This window comes from Oncorhynchus masou, chromosome 11 (genome assembly GCF_036934945.1).
Source record: "Oncorhynchus masou masou isolate Uvic2021 chromosome 11, UVic_Omas_1.1, whole genome shotgun sequence".
Classification (NCBI taxonomy): Eukaryota; Metazoa; Chordata; class Actinopteri; order Salmoniformes; family Salmonidae; genus Oncorhynchus; species Oncorhynchus masou.
In genome coordinates, this window is record NC_088222.1 from 30,968,406 (window position 1) to 30,994,582 (window position 26,177).

The 26,177-nt window shown below is 41.6% G+C and overlaps 1 protein-coding gene across 1 annotated transcript; it reads left to right on the top strand.

Moving 5' to 3' along the window:
* The first annotated feature begins 457 nt into the window (after positions 1–457).
* On the top strand, positions 458–13,645 carry LOC135548510 (sodium/potassium-transporting ATPase subunit beta-2-like). Its single transcript, XM_064978196.1, has 7 exons — positions 458–928; positions 7,427–7,555; positions 7,765–7,869; positions 7,982–8,187; positions 8,473–8,532; positions 9,355–9,450; positions 9,670–13,645. Exons 1-7 carry the CDS (start codon positions 838–840, stop codon positions 9,835–9,837), a joined length of 855 nt encoding a protein of 284 aa, XP_064834268.1. The 5' UTR covers positions 458–837; the 3' UTR covers positions 9,838–13,645.
* Positions 13,646–26,177: the final 12,532 nt, after the last annotated feature.

Genomic DNA, 26,177 nt, shown 5'->3' on the forward strand with positions numbered 1-26,177 from the left:
TCCTTCCCTCATGACAGCCGGGTTTAGAGGACTGCATGGGAATTAACTGCAACATAATGAATAAATCCTCAGAGGAATCTGCATTATTCAACAGTGTGGGTTTCAGGGAGGGGATGCTGAGGGGTAGACATTTTGTTTAGATGGATGTTATTATATGAGCTATGTTCAAGAGCCTAATTTATGAGCAGCACCACTGTCTTCACACACATGTACGAGCTGCATGAGGAATCCCAAGAGTTTATATCATTTGCTGGAATGCTTTTCACTCAAATCCTTGCTCTGCCATTAAGCGAGCAACACAGGTTGTAGCGCGCATATGATTGGTTAGAGAAGCAAGCTGGTTGGCTGCTGGTGTTCTCTGGTGAGAGGGGAGGAGGATGATTGTAGCTTTCTCCTCCGCGGGGTTGGAGTGATGGGTAGGGGAGGGGGTGATGCTTGTGGGGTAAGTGAGGGTGAGCGAGACAGAGGCTGGTAGAGAGAGAGCGAGAGAGAGAGGGATAGGAGAGAGAACGCTTTACCGCAGTATCACTACATTTCTGCATCACTCATCAAAACTCTGCGGCATGCTAACTAGATCTGGGGGAGGGCTGATACCGGGTTTGTGCTGAGTGTAGTGTCAACACCACCGTCGTTTAGTATAGATTGACTGTAATTAGATACAGTAGCACGGAGCCGCCGGATTGTTCATCCTTTTCTTTCAAACAGCTCGTCATTTGTGCGCTCGCTAACGACTTTCTGCAGCCTCTCTGAGTAAAATATTTCACATCTCACCAAAACGCCTATTACATTAGATTATAACGCCCGGTAACAGTCCGTGGATTAAACACATTTAGCAAAATGGCAAAGGATGCTGAGAAGAGCACTTGGAAGGACTTCATATGGAACTCCAGGACCCGAGAATTTTGTGGCAGGACAGGGAGCAGCTGGGGTGAGTCTTCTACTTAGTAATGGTCGCCTGCAGCAATGCAGTACAGATGGCCCCTCTACATCTAACACAGGGATGGGCAACTCCAGTCCTCAGGGACCGGAGTGGTGTCACACTTTTCCCCCATCCCTAGCAAACACAGCTGATGAAACTAATTGCATTCTAAACTGAATATGATTAGTTTTTATTGGAGTCAGGTGTGTTAGCCGGGGCTAGGGCAAAAGTGTGACACCAATCAGGCCCCGGAGGAATGGAGTTGCCCATCCCTGCTCTAACATAATTGCAGGTCCGCAGCACCTTCTCGTTGGCTACAGGTTTCACAATGATGTCATGAGCACCCTTTATTTGTGCTGCTTGAATACTTGTGAATGCGTAAAGAGTAAAATAATGTGACCCAGCAGAAATGTAAAATGTGTGCAGCATTCAATGCGCAATTTGAAACCGCTGCCTCACCCGAGCGATCGCTTAATGAGATTGGTCGCTTTCCAGTGCAAGGCGGTGCTGAAATTCAAATACGGCATTATGTGTGGATTGCCCTTGTGGGAGCTGGCAAAATGTTCCCTGCATTGTTCTTTTTCATTTATTAATTTATGCCACTGAGTTTTCCTGCGCAATGCGTCTGGACATAAGGGTGGAGGCAGTGCCAATATTTTTAATGAAATGAATATGCCAGTGCACAACATTTAAATACCATTCTCTGTTGTTGCCTACTTTTTAAAGGCTACAGTAGGCCTCTTTCGATTTAATGGTCTTTACTTAAGCTGTCTTCTGGCGCAGAGCACCCCTTCCTGGGATGTGAGGGCCAATTGTTACTTCAAATAGCTTCAGAAGTTATTAGCCTGACCTGTTATTAAAGTTACTTCAATTGGCTTTACCAAACACAAATGTAGTGGGTTTGCGGTATTCACTTCAACTGTAGGCTATTTGCAATCAGTTACAATGTACGTTTTGTTTCAATGAACAATCAAATGTATAAGATTACATTTGTATCGTCTGCTTAGTGTCAAGATCAGCACAATAATCTGCACTGACAAGATCTGAAATAAAATAGGTAATGTAGTCTAGCATCCGAGATTTTAAGCGATGACCACAACTTTATAACTTGTGCACTCTTTCAACGCCCTTAATAGCCTGCAACTATTTCAAATCGCTCTTTTCTAATGACATTGAGGCGTTTTAATCTGGGTAAAGCTGAGGGCCACATTCTATTTGTATCACCTCCAACCCCCCAGCCCTCTCCTCTCTTAGTGTGAGTAAATCTGTGCAGGATTTAATCCTAATCTAATGACTTCATTGGCTGGCTAGCGGAGTATCAATTGTAGTTGTCAAATCAAACTGTATCATTTTCAGAACATTCCCTTTAATTGATTGTACAGCTAATCAGAATGGTTTCGGATGTAATCTGTCTTTAATGTAAATGCAATGATTTGAGATGTCACACACACACACACATACTCACACACATTGCATTTCGCATTTCCACAAGAAACCGTGCCCTTGCTACAATATTGATGAATGGAGAGAAATGTAAGTCATAGGTCTACTGAGTGGTGTGTTCACTGACTGTAGTTTCCTTTGCAGTAATTCTCCCAGAATGCACTCCTTCATCCAGCTCAGTGTGTCCCATATGCTTTGAGGACTGGTGGCCTGGTTAAGCTGCACCTCTCTAAGGCTTGTTAATTAGGCTATTTCTGTAGTGAGCCAAAACGTTTATAGCCTATACATGGTCCCTGAACTTAGTACATCCTTATTACCTGTCTGCGCCTAAGTGACCCATGTATCCAGGTGCTAGTCTGCATGTATCTGTCTTTGAATCAGCTCTGACCTCCTCCACAGCCCACAGAACAAAGATGGAGACTTATAGACAAACCACACCAATCTTATGCACACAGTACTCTAGCTAGTGTAATGGCCACTTTTCCCACTACTAGTGCACACTGCTTAGATAAGACGGGGTAGAAAACCAGCCCAATCATGGTGGCACTGCTGTTCCTTGTGGAAATGCAAGTGTGTGTGTGTGTGTGTGTGTGTGTGTGTGTGTGTGTGTGTGTGTGTGTGTTTCACAATTATGGAAATAGTTCTTAGATCCATCGGCAATTTCAAAAGTACATGAATATTAAAACAGCCATATCACATGCATATTATTTTATCCTTACCACATTTTCCATTCAAAGCCTCTTGTTTCATAACACAGCTTCAAAACAGTGTCCACCGCGTTTGAACACTAATCAAACAAACAAAAAGAAAAGAGACACCTTTTAAAAGGCATCCATGTGGCCATTGTAGGAGGGAAAGCACAGGATGCTACCGGCCTATTCAGCCCCGCCATTTTGCTCTTTGCTTTCAACTCTGCCGGTGATGGGGGGATGAAAAGAGAGGTGGAGGAAGAGTGAAAGAGAGAGGGCACGGTGTCCATCATCGGCCGGGCATGGTGATGAGAGGTCAAGCAGGACAGCCAGTGAACTGGACACCCTCCTGGTGTGGTCAGAGGGAAGCTGACCCTCTCTACACTCCTCTTGACCCTCTCTCTGGGTTTGCACAAAACACCCAGTCTGTCTCCCCACAGGGATGGGTGGTATCTGTGGTTACCATGACGCCCCATAATGTTAGATAAGATAAATAATGTCAGGTTCCCCGCCCTGATGGTAGTCCCTCTCGGCATTGGTTGTACCAGAGCCAGGGCTAGACCCAGGGCCTGTACAGCAGGGTTTGTCCATCCAACACACTATGTAACACAGCTCCCGCTCCATCCCTATCTCTCTTCACCACATCTCACCACACCCCACAGGATGCCGCTCTGCTCTCCTCTCTGCTTACGATCCTCTCTATAAGGTTACATATCTACGTAGATCCCCTCACCCTGGGGACTGGCAGATAGACACACTTACACATTCACTCTCACTCACCAAGAAGCTCCAGTGTTCGTAACTTTATCCCATGGAGGAGCTTCCCCTTGCTATTTGGTTATGGATCCCTGTAAGCCTGGCTGTGCTGTGAGGCCCACGGCTCCACACAGCTCTAAGCCTGCTGACAGAGGGAACCCTCATGACAGGGCCCAGGTTCCACATTGGGGGCCATCTAGCAGAGACACAGCAGGCCTACACCCCAGGACTGGTCTCAGGTGACAATGCTGAGATGGCAGATGGAAGGGAAGGAGGGCTACTGATAGGCTCAGTCAACTCACCTGTTTTATTCTTTATAATTTACACTAATTGTATATCTCACATCCTGTATGACCATATAATATTTAGCAGCTGTGGTGATTTTATCTTATCAACCCAACAGAATGGTTCAATAGCCATCCGTTCCCTTTGGGCCCAATGCTGATATGTTACCGTGTTGGTTTGGTCTCCATACGGTTTGTGTTAGTGGAATACTGTGCATGGCAGCTAATCCCCTGACCCTCTGCCCTAATCTCCAGGGGTCTTCTCTCCTCCTCCCCTTTCTACTTCTGTCACCACTCCTCCCTCCCTCTCTTTTACCCTCCCCCTCATCGTGGCTCACTCCCCCATTGTTAGTGTTACTTAATAATTCATTAGGACAAAGACCAGACATTCATCCTGGATTAATCAGCCTGGTTTAAGACTGGGGGAAGGGCGTGTGTCTTTATGTGCAGGTTGTGTGTTGTCGGCAGTGTGAGTTCAGACATGTATGGAGAAGTGTGCATGTCTAATTACTGTTTCCAAAAATAGATAGATATTCAATATCCATTCATTGAAACATTTTTTTGTAGTGTATGTTTGAGAGAGAGAGAGAGAGAGAGAGAGAGAGAGAGAGAGATATTACACTATAGAAGGAAGTAAAGGCTTCTGGTTTGAAGTAAAGAGGATTACTCCTTACCTCCTGTGTCTTTTCACGTATTTGAACGTCGGCACGGTATAGTGTGATACATATAGAGAGAGTGTTATAGTGTGATACATATAGAGAGAGTGGTATAGTGTGATAAATATAGAGAGAGTGGTATAGTGTGATAAATATAGAGAGAGTGGTATAGTGTGATAAATATAGAGAGAGTGGTATAGTGTGATAAATATAGAGAGAGTGGTATAGTTTGATAAATATAGAGAGAGTGGTATAGTTTGATAAATATAGAGAGAGTGTTATAGTTTGATAAGTATAGAGAGAGTGTTATAGTTTGATAAGTATAGAGAGAGTGTTATAGTGTGATAAATATAGAGAGTGGTATAGTGTGATAAATATAGAGAGAGTGTTATAGTTTGATAAGTATAGAGAGAGTGGTATAGTTTGATAAATATAGAGAGAGTGGTATAGTTTGATAAATATAGAGAGAGTGTTATAGTTTGATAAGTATAGAGAGAGTGTTATAGTGTGATAAATATAGAGAGTGGTATAGTGTGATAAATATAGAGAGAGTGTTATAGTTTGATAAGTATAGAGAGAGTGTTATAGTGTGATAAATATAGAGAGTGGTATAGTGTGATAAATATAGAGAGAGTGTTATAGTTTGATAAATATAGAGAGAGTGGTATAGTTTGATAAATATAGAGAGAGTGTTATAGTTTGATAAGTATAGAGAGAGTGTTATAGTGTGATAAATATAGAGAGTGGTATAGTGTGATAAATATAGAGAGAGTGGTATAGTTTGATAAGTATAGAGAGAGTGTTATAGTGTGATAAATATAGAGAGTGGTATAGTGTGATAAATATAGAGAGAGTGGTATAGTTTGATAAATATAGAGAGAGTGGTATAGTTTGATAAATATAGAGAGAGTGGTATAGTTTGATAAATATAGAGAGAGTGGTATAGTTTGATAAATATAGAGAGAGTGTTATAGTTTGATAAGTATAGAGAGTGTTATAGTGTGATAAATATAGAGAGTGGTATAGTGTGATAAATATAGAGAGAGTGTTATAGTTTGATAAGTATAGAGAGAGTGTTATAGTGTGATAAATATAGAGAGTGGTATAGTGTGATAAATATAGAGAGAGTGTTATAGTTTGATAAATATAGAGAGAGTGGTATAGTGTGATAAATATAGAGAGAGTGGTATAGTGTGATAAATATAGAGAGAGTGTTATAGTTTGATAAATATAGAGAGAGTGTTATAGTTTGATAAATATAGAGAGAGTGGTATAGTGTGATACATATAGAGAGAGTGGTATAGTGTGATAAATATAGAGAGAGTGGTATAGTGTGATAAATATAGAGAGTGTTATAGTGTGATAAATATAGAGAGAGTGGTATAGTTTGATAAATATAGAGAGAGTGGTATAGTTTGATAAATATAGAGAGAGTGGTATAGTTTGATAAATATAGAGAGAGTGTTATAGTGTGATAAATATAGAGAGTGGTATAGTGTGATAAATATAGAGAGAGTGGTATAGTTTGATAAATATAGAGAGTGTTATAGTTTGATAAGTATAGAGAGAGTGGTATAGTTTGATAAATATAGAGAGAGTGGTATAGTTTGATAAATATAGAGAGTGTTATAGTTTGATAAGTATAGAGAGAGTGGTATAGTTTGATAAATATAGAGAGAGTGGTATAGTTTGATAAGTATAGAGAGAGTGTTATAGTGTGATAAATATAGAGAGTGGTATAGTGTGATAAATATAGAGAGAGTGGTATAGTGTGATAAATATAGAGAGTGTTATAGTTTGATAAGTATAGAGAGAGTGGTATAGTTTGATAAATATAGAGAGAGTGGTATAGTTTGATAAATATAGAGAGTGTTATAGTTTGATAAGTATAGAGAGAGTGGTATAGTTTGATAAATATAGAGAGAGTGGTATAGTTTGATAAATATAGAGAGTGTTATAGTTTGATAAGTATAGAGAGAGTGGTATAGTTTGATAAATATAGAGAGAGTGGTATAGTTTGATAAATATAGAGAGTGTTATAGTTTGATAAGTATAGAGAGAGTGGTATAGTTTGATAAATATAGAGAGAGTGGTATAGTTTGATAAATATAGAGAGAGTGGTATAGTGTGATACATATAGAGAGAGTGGTATAGTGTGATAAATATAGAGAGAGTGGTATAGTGTGATAAATATAGAGAGAGTGGTATAGTGTGATAAATATAGAGAGAGTGGTATAGTGTGATAAATATAGAGAGAGTGGTATAGTTTGATAAATATAGAGAGAGTGGTATAGTTTGATAAATATAGAGAGAGTGGTATAGTTTGATAAATATAGAGAGAGTGTTATAGTTTGATAAATATAGAGAGAGTGTTATAGTGTGATAAATGCAGAGAAAGTGTCCAAACAATGACTTGGATCATAGACAACATAACAACCTACTCTACATGACATTTTCACTTGTCAGCATTTCGGGCTTTGTTATAACACAGGGCAAATAATAAATGGCACCCTATTCCGTATAAGTGGGGAATATGGAATGGCCATCAACTGAAATTGCCCCACTGTATAGGTAGTAGAGTGCCATTTTGGGAATAGCCATATTTTGTTGAATGTTCCCTTTCCTTTGATCTTGTGTGATGTTAATGCTGTATCTGTTTGCTGGTTGTCTCCCTCCCAGGCCTCATCCTGCTCTTCTACCTAGTGTTCTACATCTTCCTAGCAGGCATGTTCTGCCTCACCATGTATGTCATGCTGCAGACCTTGGATGACTACAAACCCACCTGGCAGGACAGGCTTGGCACACCAGGTAGGATGAACTAATACACCAACACACCAATACCACATTCTAAAAGGTTTTGATACACTAAAACCTCAGAAATCAAGCTAACATTTTGGCAAGTCTCTTTACAACTGCTACTGTATAGTCAGTAACAGCCCGGACAATCACACATAGTGTAGTATACATGTGATGTTGGCTAAAAGCCCTCCCCATCTTCTCTCTTCTCTGTTCTGCAGGCATGATGATCAGACCCAGGGGAAAGGCAATGGAGATCTCCTACAACACCACCAACACTGAGACCTGGGACATGTACATCAAGACACTGGACAACTTCCTCTCCCGTGAGTCTGTCTGTCTGTCAGCTTGTCTCTGCCTCTCTGTGTGTCTGTCCCACGAAATCACATTTCTATTGTGGAAAACAACAGGGTGAAACTGTATTTCTCCCCCATCCAGCCTACAACAACTCTCTGCAGGCTGAGAAGAATGAAGAGTGCACACCGGACCAGTATTTTGTTCAGGCAGATAGTGGTGATGTGAAGAACAACCCCAAGCGCTCCTGCCAGTTCAACCGCACCCTTCTAGAAAAATGCTCTGGCCTTGATGACCATACCTATGGATACCAGGCTGGCAAACCATGCATCATCATCAAGCTGAACCGGGTATGGGAGAAGCAGAGAGCAGAGAACGGCTGGGGAGGGAAGAACTTGGCATGTTGCTAGGAGACGTAAGGGAGATGGGGATGGAGCAGTCATGTGAATGGTTGGGAGCCTGGAAGAGATCATACTAATTAAATACAAACAATGTTGGCCATTTTTGAAATTGTTATATCGACAATCACAACAATGATCAGTTGACTGGATTCGCTTTAAGGAGGGATGAAGTGGGGATGGTGGTGGAACTCCCAGGTTAACGCATGTCTGTCTGTTGGTCTGTCTGTATTCTAGGTCATTGGGATGCTGCCAGGAAAGGATGGCCAGGCTCCATTTGTCACCTGTGGAGCGAAGGTGAGCCTCTCTCTCTTTCAGTTCTCTCTCTCTCTCTCTCTCTCTCTCTCTCTCTCTCTCTCTCTCGCTCTCTCTCTCTCCCTCTCTCTCTCCCTCTCTCCCTCTCTCTTTCAGTTCTCTCTCTCTCTCAGTCCTCTCTCTCTCTCTCTCGCTCTCTCTCTCTCCCTCTCTCTCTCCCTCTCTCCCTCTCTCTTTCAGTTCTCTCTCTCTCTCAGTTCTCTCTCTTGCTCTCTCTCTCTCTCTCTTGCTCTCTCTCTCTTGCTCTCTCTCTCTCTCTTCCTCTCTCTCGCTCTCTCTCAGAAAGAACCCATCATGTCTCTTGTTCTCATCTATGTCCCCCATTACCATCCTTCATGTCTGTGTCTTTCTTTGCTCGTCTGTGTTGCATGACACAATGTAATTTCCTCATTTCAAACCCTATGTTGTTGTTGTTCTCTTCTTTTCTGTTACCGTCCATTTTGTCCTTGAACTCTCAGAGGTACAAGGTTGGCAAAGATGAATGGGTAAGGGTGCCACTGTAGTGATCTTAGTGAAAGATAGAGAAGTAGATATGTGGTGTATAGTTGCTAGCGCTACGCTAGCACCCTCGTCATTTTATATTCCAAGATATAGAGGTTCAACAGCTTTATTGCATAGCATGTACAGGTAGACACAATGGCTAAAGTAAATGTAAATAAATAGTATACTCTAATTGTCATGGTGTCCTTTCAAAGCTCATCCAGTCCTTCAGATTGGGCAGTCTTTCCGTGCTTGACCACACACTTCCGACAGATCATGCTCTAACATGCTCTAACTAATGGCCTTGATCCTCTGCCCCTGCAGAAAGAAGACTCTGATAAGATTGGAGAGGTGGAGTACTACCCTGAAAATGGCACCTTCAACCTCATGTACTACCCTTACTATGGCAAGAAAGCTCAGGTGAGAATCCCCCAATACCAACCTGGCAACACTCACAAATCATCACTTATAAACCTTTGTTTTATGGTTAGATTAACTCATCTTTTGTTCCAATGTCATTTCTAATGTTATTACACATTATTTTGCCTGTGCCTTCAACATGTTATAGATCAAATGTTGCTGAAAAAGAATGGTTAAAGCTTATGTAACAATATCTTGAAAATGTTTAACTACTCCCAGGTGAACTACTCCCAGCCGCTGGTTGCCATCAAGTTCCTCAACATAACCCTCAATGAAGACATCAACATCGAGTGCAGGATCATCTCCAACAACATTCCTCCTGGGAGTGTAAGAGACAAGTTTGCGGGGAAAGTGTCTTTCAAACTGAGGATCAACACTAAAGGCTAGATGTACATTCTCTCTCACAACATGTCCACCCACCTCCACATTCTGTACACAGGTACACACACACACACACACACACACACACACATACAGAGACAGATAACAGAATTAACACCCTCCGTTTGTCGAATAGAATATGTTTACAACTTCAATTTACCCTAGATGTCGGGCATTGTATGTTCAGTAGAGTGATGATGTCAGAATGGTGGAGTTAAACGGGTGGTAATTCTGTCTCTGTTTCTGTGTGTGAGATTTGATTCTTTTCTGTAAATTAGTTTGAGGTGAAGTCTATTTATACTGCATGACTAACTAGGGGATATAGTGGACATAAACATGTATGATTTCAAAGTTTGCAAGGAGAAGCAACGCCTCTTACCAGTTTACTGTTGCTCCTTCATCTCTGCCTCCCTATAGAGTGCCCCTCTATATACAAATATACACAAAATACAATACAACCGTGTATATCTATTTATATATCATAACCTTATATCAGTATGTCTATTTTGTTGCGCTTGAAAATAATCCAACAGCTAAAACATATGATGAAAAAACATATTTTTGTGGATGAAGGGAGAGATGGAGACATTTTGCATGTGTGTACTGTCTTTGGTGCCCTAAGAAGGCGGGAGGCCCCATGTCTCAGCTCTCTGCTCTGCTATGTGGGAATTATAAACGAGGCTATGTTAAACTGCTGCCCACCAGGAGGGACCACGCTGCACTCTGCAGTGATCATCCAATTGAACCCATAAGAAGATAGCATCTCCAACATGGGGAGCGACAGAGGTCAAGACCTTTGAGTCTGTGTGTGCGTGTGTATGTTTGTATGTGTGTGAGTATGTACTGTACATTTAATTTGTATGACCAAATTCCATTTGCAAGACAGAATGCATACTGTAGGTCGGGAAGATGCATATGCAACGTGCAATATTAATTAAGAATGACACATCATGCACATTATACACATTAAACAGGACTCTTTTGTCATTAACACTTGAGTTGCACATGGTCATAAATTGGAGGCTTCCATAACATGAATATACTCTTCATTGTCCTTACATGGTTTATGTTCCCATCGGTGTTCCTACAGCTCAAGGCTTAGGGCTAGTTTGTTTGTTCATAGTGTTTTGCATGTGCATCGCATCTATTGACATGCCTCCTATACATATAAGAAAGAGATGCTGTTCTTCTATTTTGTATTGATTTGCACTGGTTTGTGTTTTTCTTGTGAAGACGAGATGCTTGTGGTTCTGCGGAGAAGGAAAAATAGAGAGTTTGTTTTGTTTCTACGTTTGTTGAAATTTATATTCAAACATGTGGTACCATTTTAATCAGTTGTACATGACTTGTTACTGCTGTAATAGTGCATCTCAGTTTGAAGGCTGTCTCCAACATCTGATTACATCGGCCAGAATGTCTGTAAGGCTGGTTTGGTGATAACGGTAATCTGTTTGATTTATTTTTATTTTGGTAGGATTCTCTACCATTACATTGCTTTAAAAAGGGTGCAACAGACCAACCAACCTTGTAGTTGGAGGGTGTACTATAACTAGAAGCACCTACAGTTGAGCATGTGCAAGAGCATTTATGAACTTGCTCTAGAATGATGGTCAATGTGCTGGCGCACAGATGCTCCTTCTTCAACGTCATAGCGACACTTTTAGAACCCTAGCATCTGTTCACTCAGTTTAAGGTTTGGGTTGACTTTTAGGACCTTTCTTCGCTCAGTCAGTATAAGGTGTATATCAATCAATTTTCCTTCATTTTGGTTGAAGTTGCACCTCAGTAATATCATCATCATGAACACTTGACAGTATAACAATAATCAGTATATAAATAATCTGTTTAGTTTGATAGCTGTATAATACACGTTGAGGATTGACTGAACAATGTCAAACTGACTCCATGCTAAACATCCATGTTGCGTGTGGCCTACCAATAGTCCTTGTTTTTGACATTGTGAGACAATGGAGTGAACAGTACTACTTCCTCGTTAGCATTCCTGCTCCACTCAGTCTGTTTCGCATGCTGAGATTCCACTGTAATCTCTTAATCTGGTCAGATAATCTAGAGCAGGTACTTTATCCTCTCTTTGTATCTCCTCCTTCCTGTGTCAACCCCCCTCTTTCTCTCTTTTGTCCACACACACACACACACACACACACACACACACACACACACACACACACACACACACACACACACACACACACACACACACACACACACACACACACACACACACACACACACAATCATCCACCCTTTCTGTTAAAATATGCCAGGTGAGGAATGACTATGTGCTTGGTTCCACAGTTCCTTTAAGGTCTATATTATTATTGTCATGGTTTTATCCATGTGACCCATGTTTTGCCATGTTGTATCACAATATGTTTTGTCCCATGAGCCCATTCCATTCACAATTCAATCTACAAGTAAATGTGTATCCATGGTGTGTATCCATGGTGTGTGTAGCCACACAAATACATATATGTGGATATATTCCAATTGTAAAATTAATGCTTTCCTTTTCTGCCTACAAAAAAGTAGTCCTGCCTCATTCCCTCCAACCAAAGATATTCATGATCATTTTAACAGTATGAAATAATTGTGTTGCAACTACAGACCACAGATCTCTAAGAGAAAGAGTTTAATTTATGAAGGATGAAGGAAGTCCTATTCTTATATAATGCTACGCACAGAAGGAGCAGGTGTCACTAAATAACAACAGTGCCTCCTGGTGGGTGGACAGATGTGTTGTTCCCCAATATCGCCGAATGTTATTTAATGTTATCTCCATATATCTGTTTTTATATGATCATTTGGAGATGTCTTCAAAAAGCAATATATTCATTTCCTGTGTTGCTGATGATGTTTTTATTCTTGGAATGGCTGTAACAAATGTATAGTAGCATTAATCATCATGAGAGTGAGGAAGAAGACAGAAAGAACATGTAAATATTATGTTCACAAATAGATATACAGTTATATGTCTGCCAATGCACATCTTCAAGATTGAACAATAGAAACACTTAACAGTTTTGTTTTCAAACGAGATAAAGTATTTTTATTGTTATTTTGTTGTAAAGAGGAGATTATGTATTAGCTTTGGATTGTAATAAGACAGGGGTGCTACCTGGTAGGTGTTTGACCTGTAACCTCTTGACTCTGGTTGAACACATACCAAGTATGGTTGAATGTAGAACACGTTTCTTTTTTGGTTACCATCTTTCTCTATTTTGTTTTCAACCTTGCAGTATTGAATGTTTGCAATGATGAGCGCTCCACTCTTTCTCAGTCATTGTCTACTGTATACTCTTTCAGATGAACAGTGCATGTCTTTATATGGGCCAAAGTATGATGAGACGAAGGAGGGTATCATCTTGGTTTGATCAGTTACACTGATTCAACAGAAAGCTGCATATTTACAGTAACTGCAATGGATTTATCCTCAAACAGCACAATACTCGCCTGTGACCACTGCATGTGGCAAACTAGTGTGAACTACCTATTTGTTTCAAACTCACTTCTGAAGCAGCAAGACACAGCTTTTCACATAGGTCCACCCTGAAAAGAATAGCAAACGTATCCCTGATTTAAGACTGTCTTGAATCAGACAGATAATTCAAAATGATCTAAGGCAGAAATCCTTTGAAACACATTGGGATAGTCTCACCAAAAAATGAAAATGGCTGATAATTCTATTTTCTTTGGATCTTTTTTTTTGCTGTTATTGTATTTATATATATTTTTTGCTCATGTTCGTTGTAAAAAATGATAGAGAAATCAATAAACGTGATTGAAAGAAACACAACCGGACTGTCTGTTTTGTTACCTTTCTCCATTTTATATAAGTTTATTATCTCAGTTCAGTGTGTCTGTCTAACCTAATCCCTCCTTCAGTCACAGTCAGTCAGTCAGACATAGAATACCCAGGATAATATAACACTGACATAAAAATAAACTCTATTCTAAGACTTGACAGAGTAAAAGCAGACATCTCCCACATTACATTTTTTTTTACAGTTTACTATAAAATACTACAGTACTTACTATAGAATTCTGTAGTAAAGTGTTGTATACTGTAGAATACTACACTAGCCACTGTAGTATCTCTCGATAATGTGTAGTACTTACTATAGAATGGTGGAGAATACTGTAGAATACAACACTAGCCACTGTGGTATCTCTCGATAATGTGTAGTACTTACTATAGTACGGCTGCCCATTCCTCTTACCCAATTCGCAATTTGTGCCACTCATAAGTGAGAAACCTGCATGCCAAGTACACACCATATTGTGTTCCCTACAGGTTATAGAATAGAGCAGAAGCGCTGTACTATCCATTCAGACCACAGTATTTCTCTAGGTGGTTTTCTGAAGGAGGAAGCCTCCACTTCTATGACAAAGATAATAAAACAAAACACTATAGTAAATACTACAGTAAAGTCTGCAAAATATCTACAGTAATCTCTACAGTCTGCAAAAACACTACAGTAAATACTACAGCTTGGTACAGTCCTAAAAAAACACTACAGTAAATACAATAGTATACTACAATCAGCAAAAACACTATGTTAATTATTATAGTATATACAACAGTTTTCGTTTACTAACTGTTAATACTTCAATAAACTACAGTATACTACATTAAATACTACAGAAAAGTCTGCAAAATAGTGTTTATACCATGGTATGTTATAGTATTTGTTATTGTGGGCTGTAACAGAATCATTCACAAGTCAATTGTCAAATATTTCAACAATGAGTTCTGTAAAGTCAACAGCAATTTAACAAAACTATTTGATGATACAAACTGATTTTGTATAAAGTCGAAGCTATCCAATACTGAGGCTCTGGGGGAACTAGGTTTTCAACCTAGTGGGGAAAGGGGAAGTAAGGTATCGGGGGAGTCAAGAGGTAGCGTCAGGCAGATGGATGTAATCTAATGTAATCTCATTCACCATGATAATCCCTATGCAGCTCCTCCAACACTCATGTATCCTATTCTCTGCTCTCCTCTGGCAGATGATGGCCATTTACCTAGCCTGACATCAGGACAAGGCATCTAGCCAAGTACCCAGAGCATAAATTCCTGCCATCCAGGCCTTGTCAGAGGAAGGCCCTAAAAATGGCCAAAAACTCAAGCCATCCTAGTCATAGACTGTTCTCTCTGCTACCGCACGGCAAGCGGTACCGGAGCGCCAAGTCTAGGTCCAAAAGGCTTTTGAACAGCTTCTACCCACTTCTACCCACATGCCATATGACTGCTGAACAGCTTCTACCCACTTCTACCCACATGCCATATGACTGCTGAACAGCTTCTACCCACTTCTACCCACATGCCATATGACTGCTGAACAGCTTCTACCCACTTCTACCCACATGCCATATGACTGCTGAACAGCTTCTACCCACTTCTACCCACATGCCATATGACTGCTGAACAGCTTCTACCCACTTCTACCCACATGCCATATGACTGCTGAACAGCTTCTACCCACTTCTACCCACATGCCATATGACTGCTGAACAGCTAATCAAATGGCTACCCGGACTTTTTGCATTGACACCCCTCCCCACTTTTTTATTCTGCTGCTACTCACTGTTTATTATCTATTATCTATTATCTATGCATATTCACTTTACCCCTACCTACATGTACATATTACGTGAATTACCTTGTCTAACCGGTGCCCCCGCACATGGACTTGGTGCCGGTACCACCTGTTTATAGCCTCATTATTGCTATTTTATTGTTGCTCTTTTATTTATTACTTTAGTTTATTTAGTAAAAAAAATTCTGAACTCTTATTTTTCTTAAAACATCATTGTTGGTTAATGGCTTGTAAGCAAGCATTTCACAGTAAGGTTTACACACCTGTTGTACTCGGCGCATGTGACAAATAACATTTTATTTAATTACCTTTCATGGGAGACATTGGCTTGTACTGCAGATAACCTAAATTACAATGTATAATTTGAACCTCGAAACAATTGAACAAAAACCACTACATTTTATCACATTCTTCATAAAAGGTGCAAGACAAGTAAATGTGTTAAGAGTCTGACTGTCAGACTCGGACTCTGTTCTCAGATTGGACAGTGCTTCATGATGTTAAAATGTCATAGTGGTTCTGACTTGTCTACCCTGCTCTGACCACTTTACAAGTTTATAACAGAACTTGACATCCAGTCTTTGACCTTCACCTCCACTCACCACCCTTCACATTCTCTCTCTCTCTCTCTCTCTCTCTTTCTCTCTGGCTCTCTCTTTCTCTCTCGCTCACTCTCTCTACCTCACTTCCTCCTCTGCGCTATGCCCTTTGGCTCTCTCCTTGCCTCTCTCTTTCCGATCATCCTTTCTGGGAATGAGATCCAGTGGAGGACGACAGGGAGAGAGAGCAAGGATTACATAGCATTAGAGGTATTTGTGGGTTTAAAATAGTGTGATCAAGTGTAACGCAGGTGGCTGATAGACTGTGCATGCAACAGCTCTCTCTCTCTCACACACACACACACACACACACACACACACACACACACACACACACACACACACACACACACACACACACACACACACACACACACACACACACACACACACACACACACACACACACACACACACACACACACACACACAGACACACACACACAGAGACTCACAGACATACAGTGATTTATATTGACTCTTTCCATTAACAACCTAAAGCAATATTTCTGTATCCATTATCAATCTCAAGAGCATTTTTCATTTTTTCAAACCATCACAGTACTGTCAGACACTTGGTGGTTATTAATAGTTTTTTTTAATTACAGTTAATTCCCCCAAATATATTCTGAGGTCAAAAAGTCATTGTAGCTTACATTCAGAAATCTCTTCAATGGTGGTATTATGCCATTCACAGCATGCGTCCAAGTGAGTGGTGAGTGCTTGTGAGGTAGAAGGGATTATGTCACAAATGCTCATTTAAATGACTTGGTCACTCACTTCAGGGTTGAGTGAGAGTGATGTGCTTCTGCAGTATAGCACTGAGACCTCTAGTGGAGATAGTCTAGTACTGCAACAGGAGATCAAAAAGTAACTAATTGTCATATTTGAGTATAAGCAAAGATACCTTAATAGAAAATGACTCATGTAAAAGTTAAAGTCAGACAGTACTTTAACTACTTGAGTAAAAGTCTAGAAGTTTTGGGTTTTAAATATACTTAAGTGTCAAAAGTAAAAGAATAGTCAAAGTATAAATCATTTCAAATTCCTTATGTTATACAAACCAGAAGGCATGTTTTTTTAAGGACAGCCAGGGGCACACTCCAACACTAAACAATAATTTACAAACAAAGCATTTGTGTTTAGTGAGTCTGGCAGATTAGAGGCAATAGAGATGACTGGAGATTTTCTCTTGGTAAGTGTGTGAATTGGACCATTTTCCTGTCCTGTTAAGCATTCAAAATGTAACAACATCTTTTGGGTGTCAGGGAAAATGTATGGAGTAAAAAGTACATTATTTTCTTAAGTGATGTAGTGAAGTAAAAGTAAAAGTAGTCAAACATATAAATAGTGGAGTACACTACAGATACCCCCAAAACAACTTAAGTAGCACTTTAAAGTATTTTTACCTAAGTACATTATACCACTGCATATCATTGTGTGATTGCTTCATTTTTTCAAGTCAGAGATTCATTTAGTAAATGTAAACATAAACATTAATGTAAACATATCAAAAATATTATTTGTACAGTGTAAAATGTGTAGGAATGCTTAAACCATGACAATAACTGTAGCAAAGATCCTAGTGAATCACTGCATTGTAAATGTGGTTTTGATTACCATGAATAATGTTCATCTGATGCTTACAGCAGCCCTAGAAATAATTAAAACTGACATAATGACAGCGTGGGGCATGGATAAAGTCCTTTGCCTTGGGATTGGCCTTTGATTCAACGACGGCAATGCCGAATTACGCATAAACATATCAGTCACAACAATCACTGAGCTATGGAATTAAATTGGCAGCATCGTCCTAATTTACAACAATACCTAATAAATTGGACTTGTTTTTCAACCAGACAGAATTCATATGGTCTCCGGTCTTCCAACAGTATAAAAAGTCCATTACATGATCTCACACAAACAGTGACATGATAATGACTTATCAGTTGTACAACGAAGATGAAGTTGAGATTCAGTTGATTGCTTTCACCTGCACATTGGTCATATGGCCACTGTGGTCATATGGCCCTTAATACAATTTGGTTAACTCTGTTGGGACTACTTGAGCTGCTCATTGTTCTTGCTAGTGAAATTTAGCCTGATATTAGATGGTGTGTTGATAGTACAGCGTATGAAACAAGGCACCAGGGGATAGACTGTAAGACCTAGTTTCCACTATTGTGCTGACCTGAGCCTTACTGTGCTGGTTCTAGTTTATTTTCACATGCTCCATTACAGCATGATTCCAACCTCTTGTGGCAGATGTGTAACCAGGCCAGCGCAGTACAGCTCAGCTCAGCTTGGTACAGTTTCACTCAGTAGTGTGAAAAGAGTATTACTGTAATATTCAGATGTGGCTGGTCTTTCAGGAACAGAACCCCCCCCCCCCCCACTACGGCAGGTCCAGCATGCCATGCTCCTCCAGGGCCCCCTGAGTTCTGTCATACACCTCTCCAATGACCCGGACCACCCTGTTCAGCCCCATTCTGGTGGCCATCTCCTGGTTCATCACACACACCAGGCTGTCGGTGGAGAGGGAGGAGGAAAGGGAGAAAAAAAGAGTAATAGATTCATTTTGGTTATCCATGTTGAGTCCATTCATATAAAACCCATCTAATATCACAAACAAATGGAAAAACAATGTCTGATTTTTGGTTTAGTTGTCATCTAAATGTGTTATCACTGCACATTAAACCATTTGAAAGCACAATGTTCAAATGGTAATACAGTATCTGATATTTTGCATGTATACAACAGCTTAAAACCTTTTACTACTACTAAATCACGGTCACACAGAGTGTTTCTTGGCAGTCTTAAACAAATGTACTTTGAAACGAAGGGACACACCTCACACACGTGGTTATGGGCCTAAAAAAAGAAGACACCTGTACCATGTCAGATGTAGAGTTGAAATGTATAAAATGTTGAGTTTGCATCCCAATTTTACACTTTATACACATCACAAATGACTGAAATGTAACAAAACCATAGCTTTGGCATTTAAAAAAAAGAAGTTTATTCATTAGGAAATTATGAAAAATATGAATAACATTCCACCCATTTGACTGCAGACAAGGGCTACTGCGTCATCACTGTGCTTCATCTAATAGCACAACCAAATGGCCTGGATTGCAGTTGAGATTACATTAAAAGTACATGGTGCAAGTGATCAATGCTGTTCAAGATTCTGTGCAGATTATTACAGGAGTTGTGAAGATCTCCACAGACCTGTGACCTGTGCATGCTATCTTGAACATGCATGCTGTCTATGAATACATAAGAATGTATAGTTACTCTAGACTAGCTCTCAAAATGTGACCATGGATGTGGTAATCATTTTAAGGTTGAATACTGTTACATTAGTTTGTAAGATAGACTTAACTTCAGGCTATTTGACAACCCAACCAAATAACGACATTCCAATATCTAATGACTGCGTATACTCTTAGAAAAAATGGCGCTATCTAGAACCTTTAAAGGGTTCTTTGGCTGTGCCAATAGGAGAACCCTTTGAATAACCCTTTTCGGTTGCAGGTAGAAACCTTTTGAGTCAAAGTAGGACCCTTTAGGGTTCCATGTAGAACCCTTTCTACAGAGGGTTCTACATGGAACCCAATAGGGTTTTACCTGGAAGTTCAACCTGGAACCAATAAGGGTTCTCCTATGGGGACAGCCCAAAAAAGTGAATACAGTGTTACTGTTAAAAGCGCGTGCACAAATAGGCATCCAGTGGAAGAAATGAGCCCGCCGGAATGTCACAAACTGTAAAGCACAGTGCAACCAATACATCTAATCCTTCAGAATAGTGACAAAACGTCACTCTGTTAGACAGACAGACGTGATTTATAATCACAAAGTTTCATGACCTCATGACAACGTCTCCTTGACGGGGGTGAATGAAGGCTTATTAGATCACTCGTATGTTCTGTCTCATATCATGAGACCGACATCTGTGATAGTGGGAGACGCATGACAACAGGCCAGGCACCCTACTGATCTAAATAAGATTCAAGATCAAACTGATAATTGCAAACTTGTGTATAGCACACATCCTTGCATCATGAACTGAAGTTAACTGCTTGGAAATTGAATATTTCTTTGTGCTTCACTCCTATTTCCTTCTCTATTCTAATACCTTTGTTAAGTGTATGTTTTCCTCACTGCAACTAAAGTTACGGTGCTGGATGAAGTTAGAATAGAGGCAAAGCTTGCCCTGATTACTGTGTAGAGTAGCAAGATGTGGTGGTGTGTGGTGTTAATTCAGCCTAACCAGCAACCTAACCACCACAGGAGGAAATCCAAACTTCTAGAGATTCCTAGGTTAGTAGGTATCACGGATCCCTCTGGGACTTTCATTACGGACACCTGTCCCCTATTCCCACTGATTAGTACTTGTATAAGTGTGCCCTTTGGTTTCCATTGGGCTGTCGATTATTGTTACAATGTCCGTTAGTGCGTGTAAGTACCTGTGCCGTGTGTTTTGACTTTCGTGCACATGTGGATTGCACAGATGATAATCATTGTGAGCCAGTGTTATTTATTTGAGGTACTCCTCACTCTTTTGTTTGGGTTTCAACCCTGTGTTTTTGTTACGTGTTTGTTTGGTCTTCGTCTCCGTGCCTTTACACGGCGCGCCGTCATTTGGGGCTTAATTTAAACAACTATTACGCATTCCTGCGTCTGTCTCCCGAATCTCTTCATACCAATGTGACAGCAGGCACCATGTAATATTATTATATACATTGCAAACAAGTGAGGCATGTGTAAATCAATAAAGCTACATTACATAGGCTGGCTAACACATGGAATGTTTATTATACCGGACACATGCTCAGCCACACATAAAGCCTCCCCTCAGTGTTGGATTTCGTGCCTTTTGGCTTTCGTGCCTTTTGGCTTTCGTGCCCTTTTGGCTTTCGTGCCCTTTTGGCTTTCGTGCCTTTTGGCTTTCGTGCCCTTTTGGCTTTCGTGCCCTTTGGCTTTCGTGCCTTTTGGCTTTCGTGCCTTTTGGCTTTCGTGCCCTTTTAGCTTTTGTGCCCTTTTGGCTTTCGTGCCTTTTGGCTTTCGTGCCTTTTGGCTTTCGTGCCTTTTGGCTTTCGTGCCCTTTTGGCTTTCGTGCCCTTTGGCTTTCGTGCCCTTTGGCTTTCGTGCCTTTTGGCTTTCGTGCCTTTTGGCTTTCGTGCCCTTTTAGCTTTTGTGCCCTTTTGGCTTTCGTGCCTTTTGGCTTTCGTGCCTTTTGGCTTTCGTGCCTTTTGGCTTTCGTGCCCTTTTGGCTTTCGTGCCCTTTGGCTTTCGTGCCCTTTGGCTTTCGTGCCTTTTGGCTTTCGTGCCCTTTTGGCTGTCGTGCCTTTTGGCTTTCGTGCCTTTTGGCTTTCGTGCCTTTTGGCTTTCGTGCCCTTTGGCTTTCGTGCCCTTTTAGCTTTTGTGCCCTTTTGGCTTTCGTGCCTTTTGGCTTTCGTGCCTTTTGGCTTTCGTGCCCTTTTGGCTTTCGTGCCCTTTGGCTTTCGTGCCCTTTGGCTTTCGTGCCTTTTGGCTTTCGTGCCCTTTTGGCTGTCGTGCCTTTTGGCTTTCGTGCCTTTTGGCTTTCGTGCCTTTTGGCTTTCGTGCCTTTTGGCTTTCGTGCCCTTTGGCTTTCGTGCCTTTTGGCTTTCGTGCCTTTTGGCTTTCGTGCCCTTTGGCTTTCGTGCCCTTTGGCTTTCGTGCCTTTTGGCTTTCGTGCCCTTTTGGCTGTCGTGCCCTTTGGCTTTCGTGCCCTTTTGGCTTTCGTGCCTTTTGGCTTTCGTGCCCTTTGGCTTTCGTGCCCTTTGGCTGTCGTGCCCTTTGGCTTTCGTGCCCTTTGGCTTTCGTGCCTTTTGGCTTTCGTGCCCTTTTGGCTGTCGTGCCTTTTGGCTTTCGTGCCCTTGCCACATGAAGCTGAGGAAGAGCATTAGAACCGCGGTGGCCACAGCTGCCTTGCTCTTTACTCCCATGCTCCCATGCTCCCATGCTCCCATGCTCCCATGCTCACAGTCAGACTGGCCCTCTCTCTCACCCCTCTCTCCCTGAATATGCTACTACGCCTGCCAGCCTCTAACTATCCATACCGCCGCCTCTTCCTCATGTGAGTTCTTTGATCTCCCCACTCAGATTCTGTTTCTGTCTCTCTATTGGCCCCTTTATCTCTGACCCCCACTCTTCCTAAATCTGTCACCCTAACCTCTCCCTTTTCTCTGTTTCAAAAACCATCCTGGTCCTGCTCTCTTTCTCTATGCATTGTCCTTCTCCTTTCCTGGCTCCCTCTTTATTTGCGAAACTGTTGATCTCTCTGTGTCAGTCTTCAGCTTTGTTGACCAATGGAAGAGTCAATCAGCCGCTAGCTGATTAAGCATGTGTGGTCTGTCCCATCAAAGCAAAACCCATTCTCCATTCTCCAGCCCATTCCCCATTCTCCAGTATGTTTATATATCAGAGGGGAGGTAGTGTAAGAGAACAAATTGACCACAGAAGTCACAGTTCAGTATATAAAGGACAGGTTATGCTCTAAGTAAATACGTTGTTTGTTGTTCCTGTCTGTTGCTTGTTTATCATCCAATGTGGACTCTGTACTCTGACAATGTTATCATGCCCTCTATACTATTAAAATTCCACTATTGATCCAGGTCAACACAGTCCACACACTCATCGTGCACTACTGAGTCCCATGGTCATCTACATACTACTGAACTCAATGTTTTGGGTTTCCAAATATATGCGCCAAGACCAATCAATTGCAGATACATGTAAATGAAAGCAGTGGGTTCACCTAGATGTTTTTTGCTGCCATGGGGATGTTAACCGTGTTAATACCCACACACAACAAAGGAGGTTTGTCATAAGATATTTTCCTGCAATTGATTAAATTGCAGAATTTGCCAATGAGTTTGCCAAATGAGCTTGTCAATCAATAACTCCACAAAGTCTGCCCTACCCTTTTATTTGTTTTATTCAATCAATCCCTATCCCAGTTTTCTGTCCCCACATGCTTCAAGATGGCCACCATTGTTCCTGTTCCCAAGAAAGCTAAGGTAACTGAACTAAATGACTATCGCCCCGTAGCACTCACTTCTGTCATAATGTAGTGCTTTAAATCTAGTGACTCCCCATCCCGCATGAGGGAGCGTAATCATCGACTGACACTAATTAGCATAACGCAACGGACATAAATATTCCTAGAAAATATTCCTATTCATGAAAATCACAAGTGAAATATATTGAGACACAGCGTAGCCTTTTGTTAATCACCCTGTCATCTCAGATCTTCAAAATATGCTTTACAGCCAAAGCTAGACAAGTATTTGTGTAAGTTTATCGATAGCCTAGCATAGCATTTTGTCCAGCTAGCAGCAGGTAACTTGGTCACAGAAATCAGAAAAGCAATCAAATTAAATCGTTTACCTTTGATGAGCTTTGGATGTTTTCACTCATGAGATTAGATAGCCAATGTTCCTTTTTTCCAAAAATATTATTTTTGTAGGTGACATAGATCCGTTTGTTCTTCACATTTGGCTGAGAAATCGCTCGGATATTGCAGTCACGAAAACGCCAAAAAATATTCCAAATTAGCTCCATAATATCGACAGAAATATGGCAAACGTTGTTTATAATCAATCCTCAAGGTGTTTTTCAAATATCTATTTGATAATGTATCCACCGGGACAATTAGTTTTTCAGTAGGACCGATTGGAATAATGGCTACCTCTGTATTTTACGTGAGAATCACTCTGGGAGCATCAGGTGACCAGTTGCGCAATGTAGCCGCTTACGGGTATTCTTCAACAAAATGCGTAAAACTACGTCACAATGCTGTAGACACCTTGGCGAATACGGAGAAAAAGTAATCTGGTTGATAGCCCATTCACTGCTCAATAGGGACGCATTGGAACGCAGCGCTTTCAAAACATGAGGCACTTCCGGATTGGATTTTTCTCAGGCTTTCGCCTGCGATATCAGTTCTGTTATACTCACAGACAATATTTTTACAGTTTTGGAAACTTTAGAGTGTTTTCTATCCTAAGCTTTCAATTATATGCATATTCTAGCATCTTGTCCTGACAAAATATCCTGTTTACTACGGGAACGTTATTTTTCCAAAAATGAAAATACTGCCCCCTAGTCACAAAAGGTTATGACCTGCCTAGTCAAGGATCAAATCACCTCCACCCTACCTGTCACCCTAGACCTACTGGATTACTGCAACTCGCTGTTGGCTGGGCTCCCTGCCTGTGCCATTAAACCCCTACAACTCATCCAGAACGCCGCAGCCCGTCTGGTGTTCAACCTTCCCAAGTTCTCTCACGTCACCCCGCTCCTCCGCTCTCTCCACTGGCTTCCAGTTGAAGCTCGCATCCGCTACAAGACCATGGTGCTTGCCTACGGAGCTGTGAGGGGAACGGCACCGCAGTACCTCCAGGCTCTGATCAGGCCCTACACCCAAACAAGGGCACTGCGTTCATCCACCTCTGGCCTGCTCGCCTCCCTACCACTGAGGAAGTACAGTTCCCGCTCAGCCCAGTCAAAACTGTTCGCTGCTCTGGCCCCCCAATGGTGGAACAAACTCCCTCACAACGCCAGGACAGCGGAGTCAATCACCACCTTCCGGAGACACCTGAAACCCCACCTCTTTAAGGAATACCTAGGATAGGATAAAGTAATCCTTCTCACCCCCCCCCCTTAAATGATTTAGATGCACTATTGTAAAGTGGCTGTTCCACTGGATGTCATAAGGTGAATTCACCAATTTGTAAGTCGCTCTGGATAAGAGCGTCTGCCAAATGACTTAAATGTAAATGTAAATGTACTTCAATTTGTTTACCGCCCCAATAGATCCACAGACGATGCAATCACCATCACACTGCACACTGCCCAATCCCATCTGGACAAGAGGAATACCTATTGTAAGAATGCTGTTCATTGACTAAAGCTCAGCATTCAACACCATGGTACCCTCCAAACTCATCATTAAGCATGAGACCCTGGGTCTGACCCCCGCCCTGTGCAACTGGGTCCTGGACTTCCTGAAGGGCCGCCCCAGGTGGTGAAGGTAGGAAACAACATCTCCACTCCGCTGATCTTCAACACTGGGGCCCCACAAGGGTGCGTTCTCAGCCCCCTCCTGTACTCCCTGTTCACCCACGACTACGTGGCCATGCACGTCTCCAACTCAATCATCAAGTTTGCAGACGTCACAACAGTGGTAGGCTTGATTACCAACAACGACAAGACAGCCTACAGGGAGGAGGTGAGGGCCCTCGTAGTGTGGTGTCAGGAAAATAACCTCTCACTCAATGTCAGCAAAACAAAAGAGATGATCGTGGACTTCAGGAAACAGCAAAGGGAGCACCCCCCTATCCACATCGAAGGGACAGTAGTGGAGAAGGTGGAAAGTTTTAAGTTCCTCTGTGCTCATATCACCGACAAACTGAAATAGTTCACGCACACAGACAGTGTGGTGAAGAAGGCGCAACAGCGCATCTTCAACCTAAGGAGGCTGAAAGAATGTGGCTTGTCACCAAAAACCCTCACTAACTTTTACAGGTGCACAACTGAGAGCATCCTGTTGGGCTGTATCACCGCCTGGTACGGCAACTGCACCGCCCACAACTGCAAGGCTCTCCAGAGGGGGGTGCGGTCTACAGGCTGATTGAGGTAATATGTACATGTAGATATGGTTAAAGTGACTATGCATATATGATGAACAGAGAGTAGCCGTAGAGTTAAAGAGGGGTTGGCGGGTGGTGGGTGGCGGGACACAATGCAGATAGCCCGGTTAGCCAATGTGCGGGAGCACTGGTTGGTCGGCCCAATTCAGGTAGTATGTACATGAATGTATAGTTAAAGTGACTAAGCATATATGATAAACAGAGAGTAGCAGCAGCGTAAAAGGGGTGGTTGAGGGGGCACACAATGCAAATAGTCCAGGTAGCCATTTGATTACCTGTATAAGAGTCATATGGCTTGGGGGTAATAACTGTTGTGAAGCCTTTTTGTCCTAGACTTGGCACTCCGGTACCGCTTGCCATGCGGTAGTAGAGAATAAAGACTATGACTGGGGTCGATGGGGTCTTTGACAATTTTTAGGGCCTTCCTCTGACACCACCTAGTGTAGAGG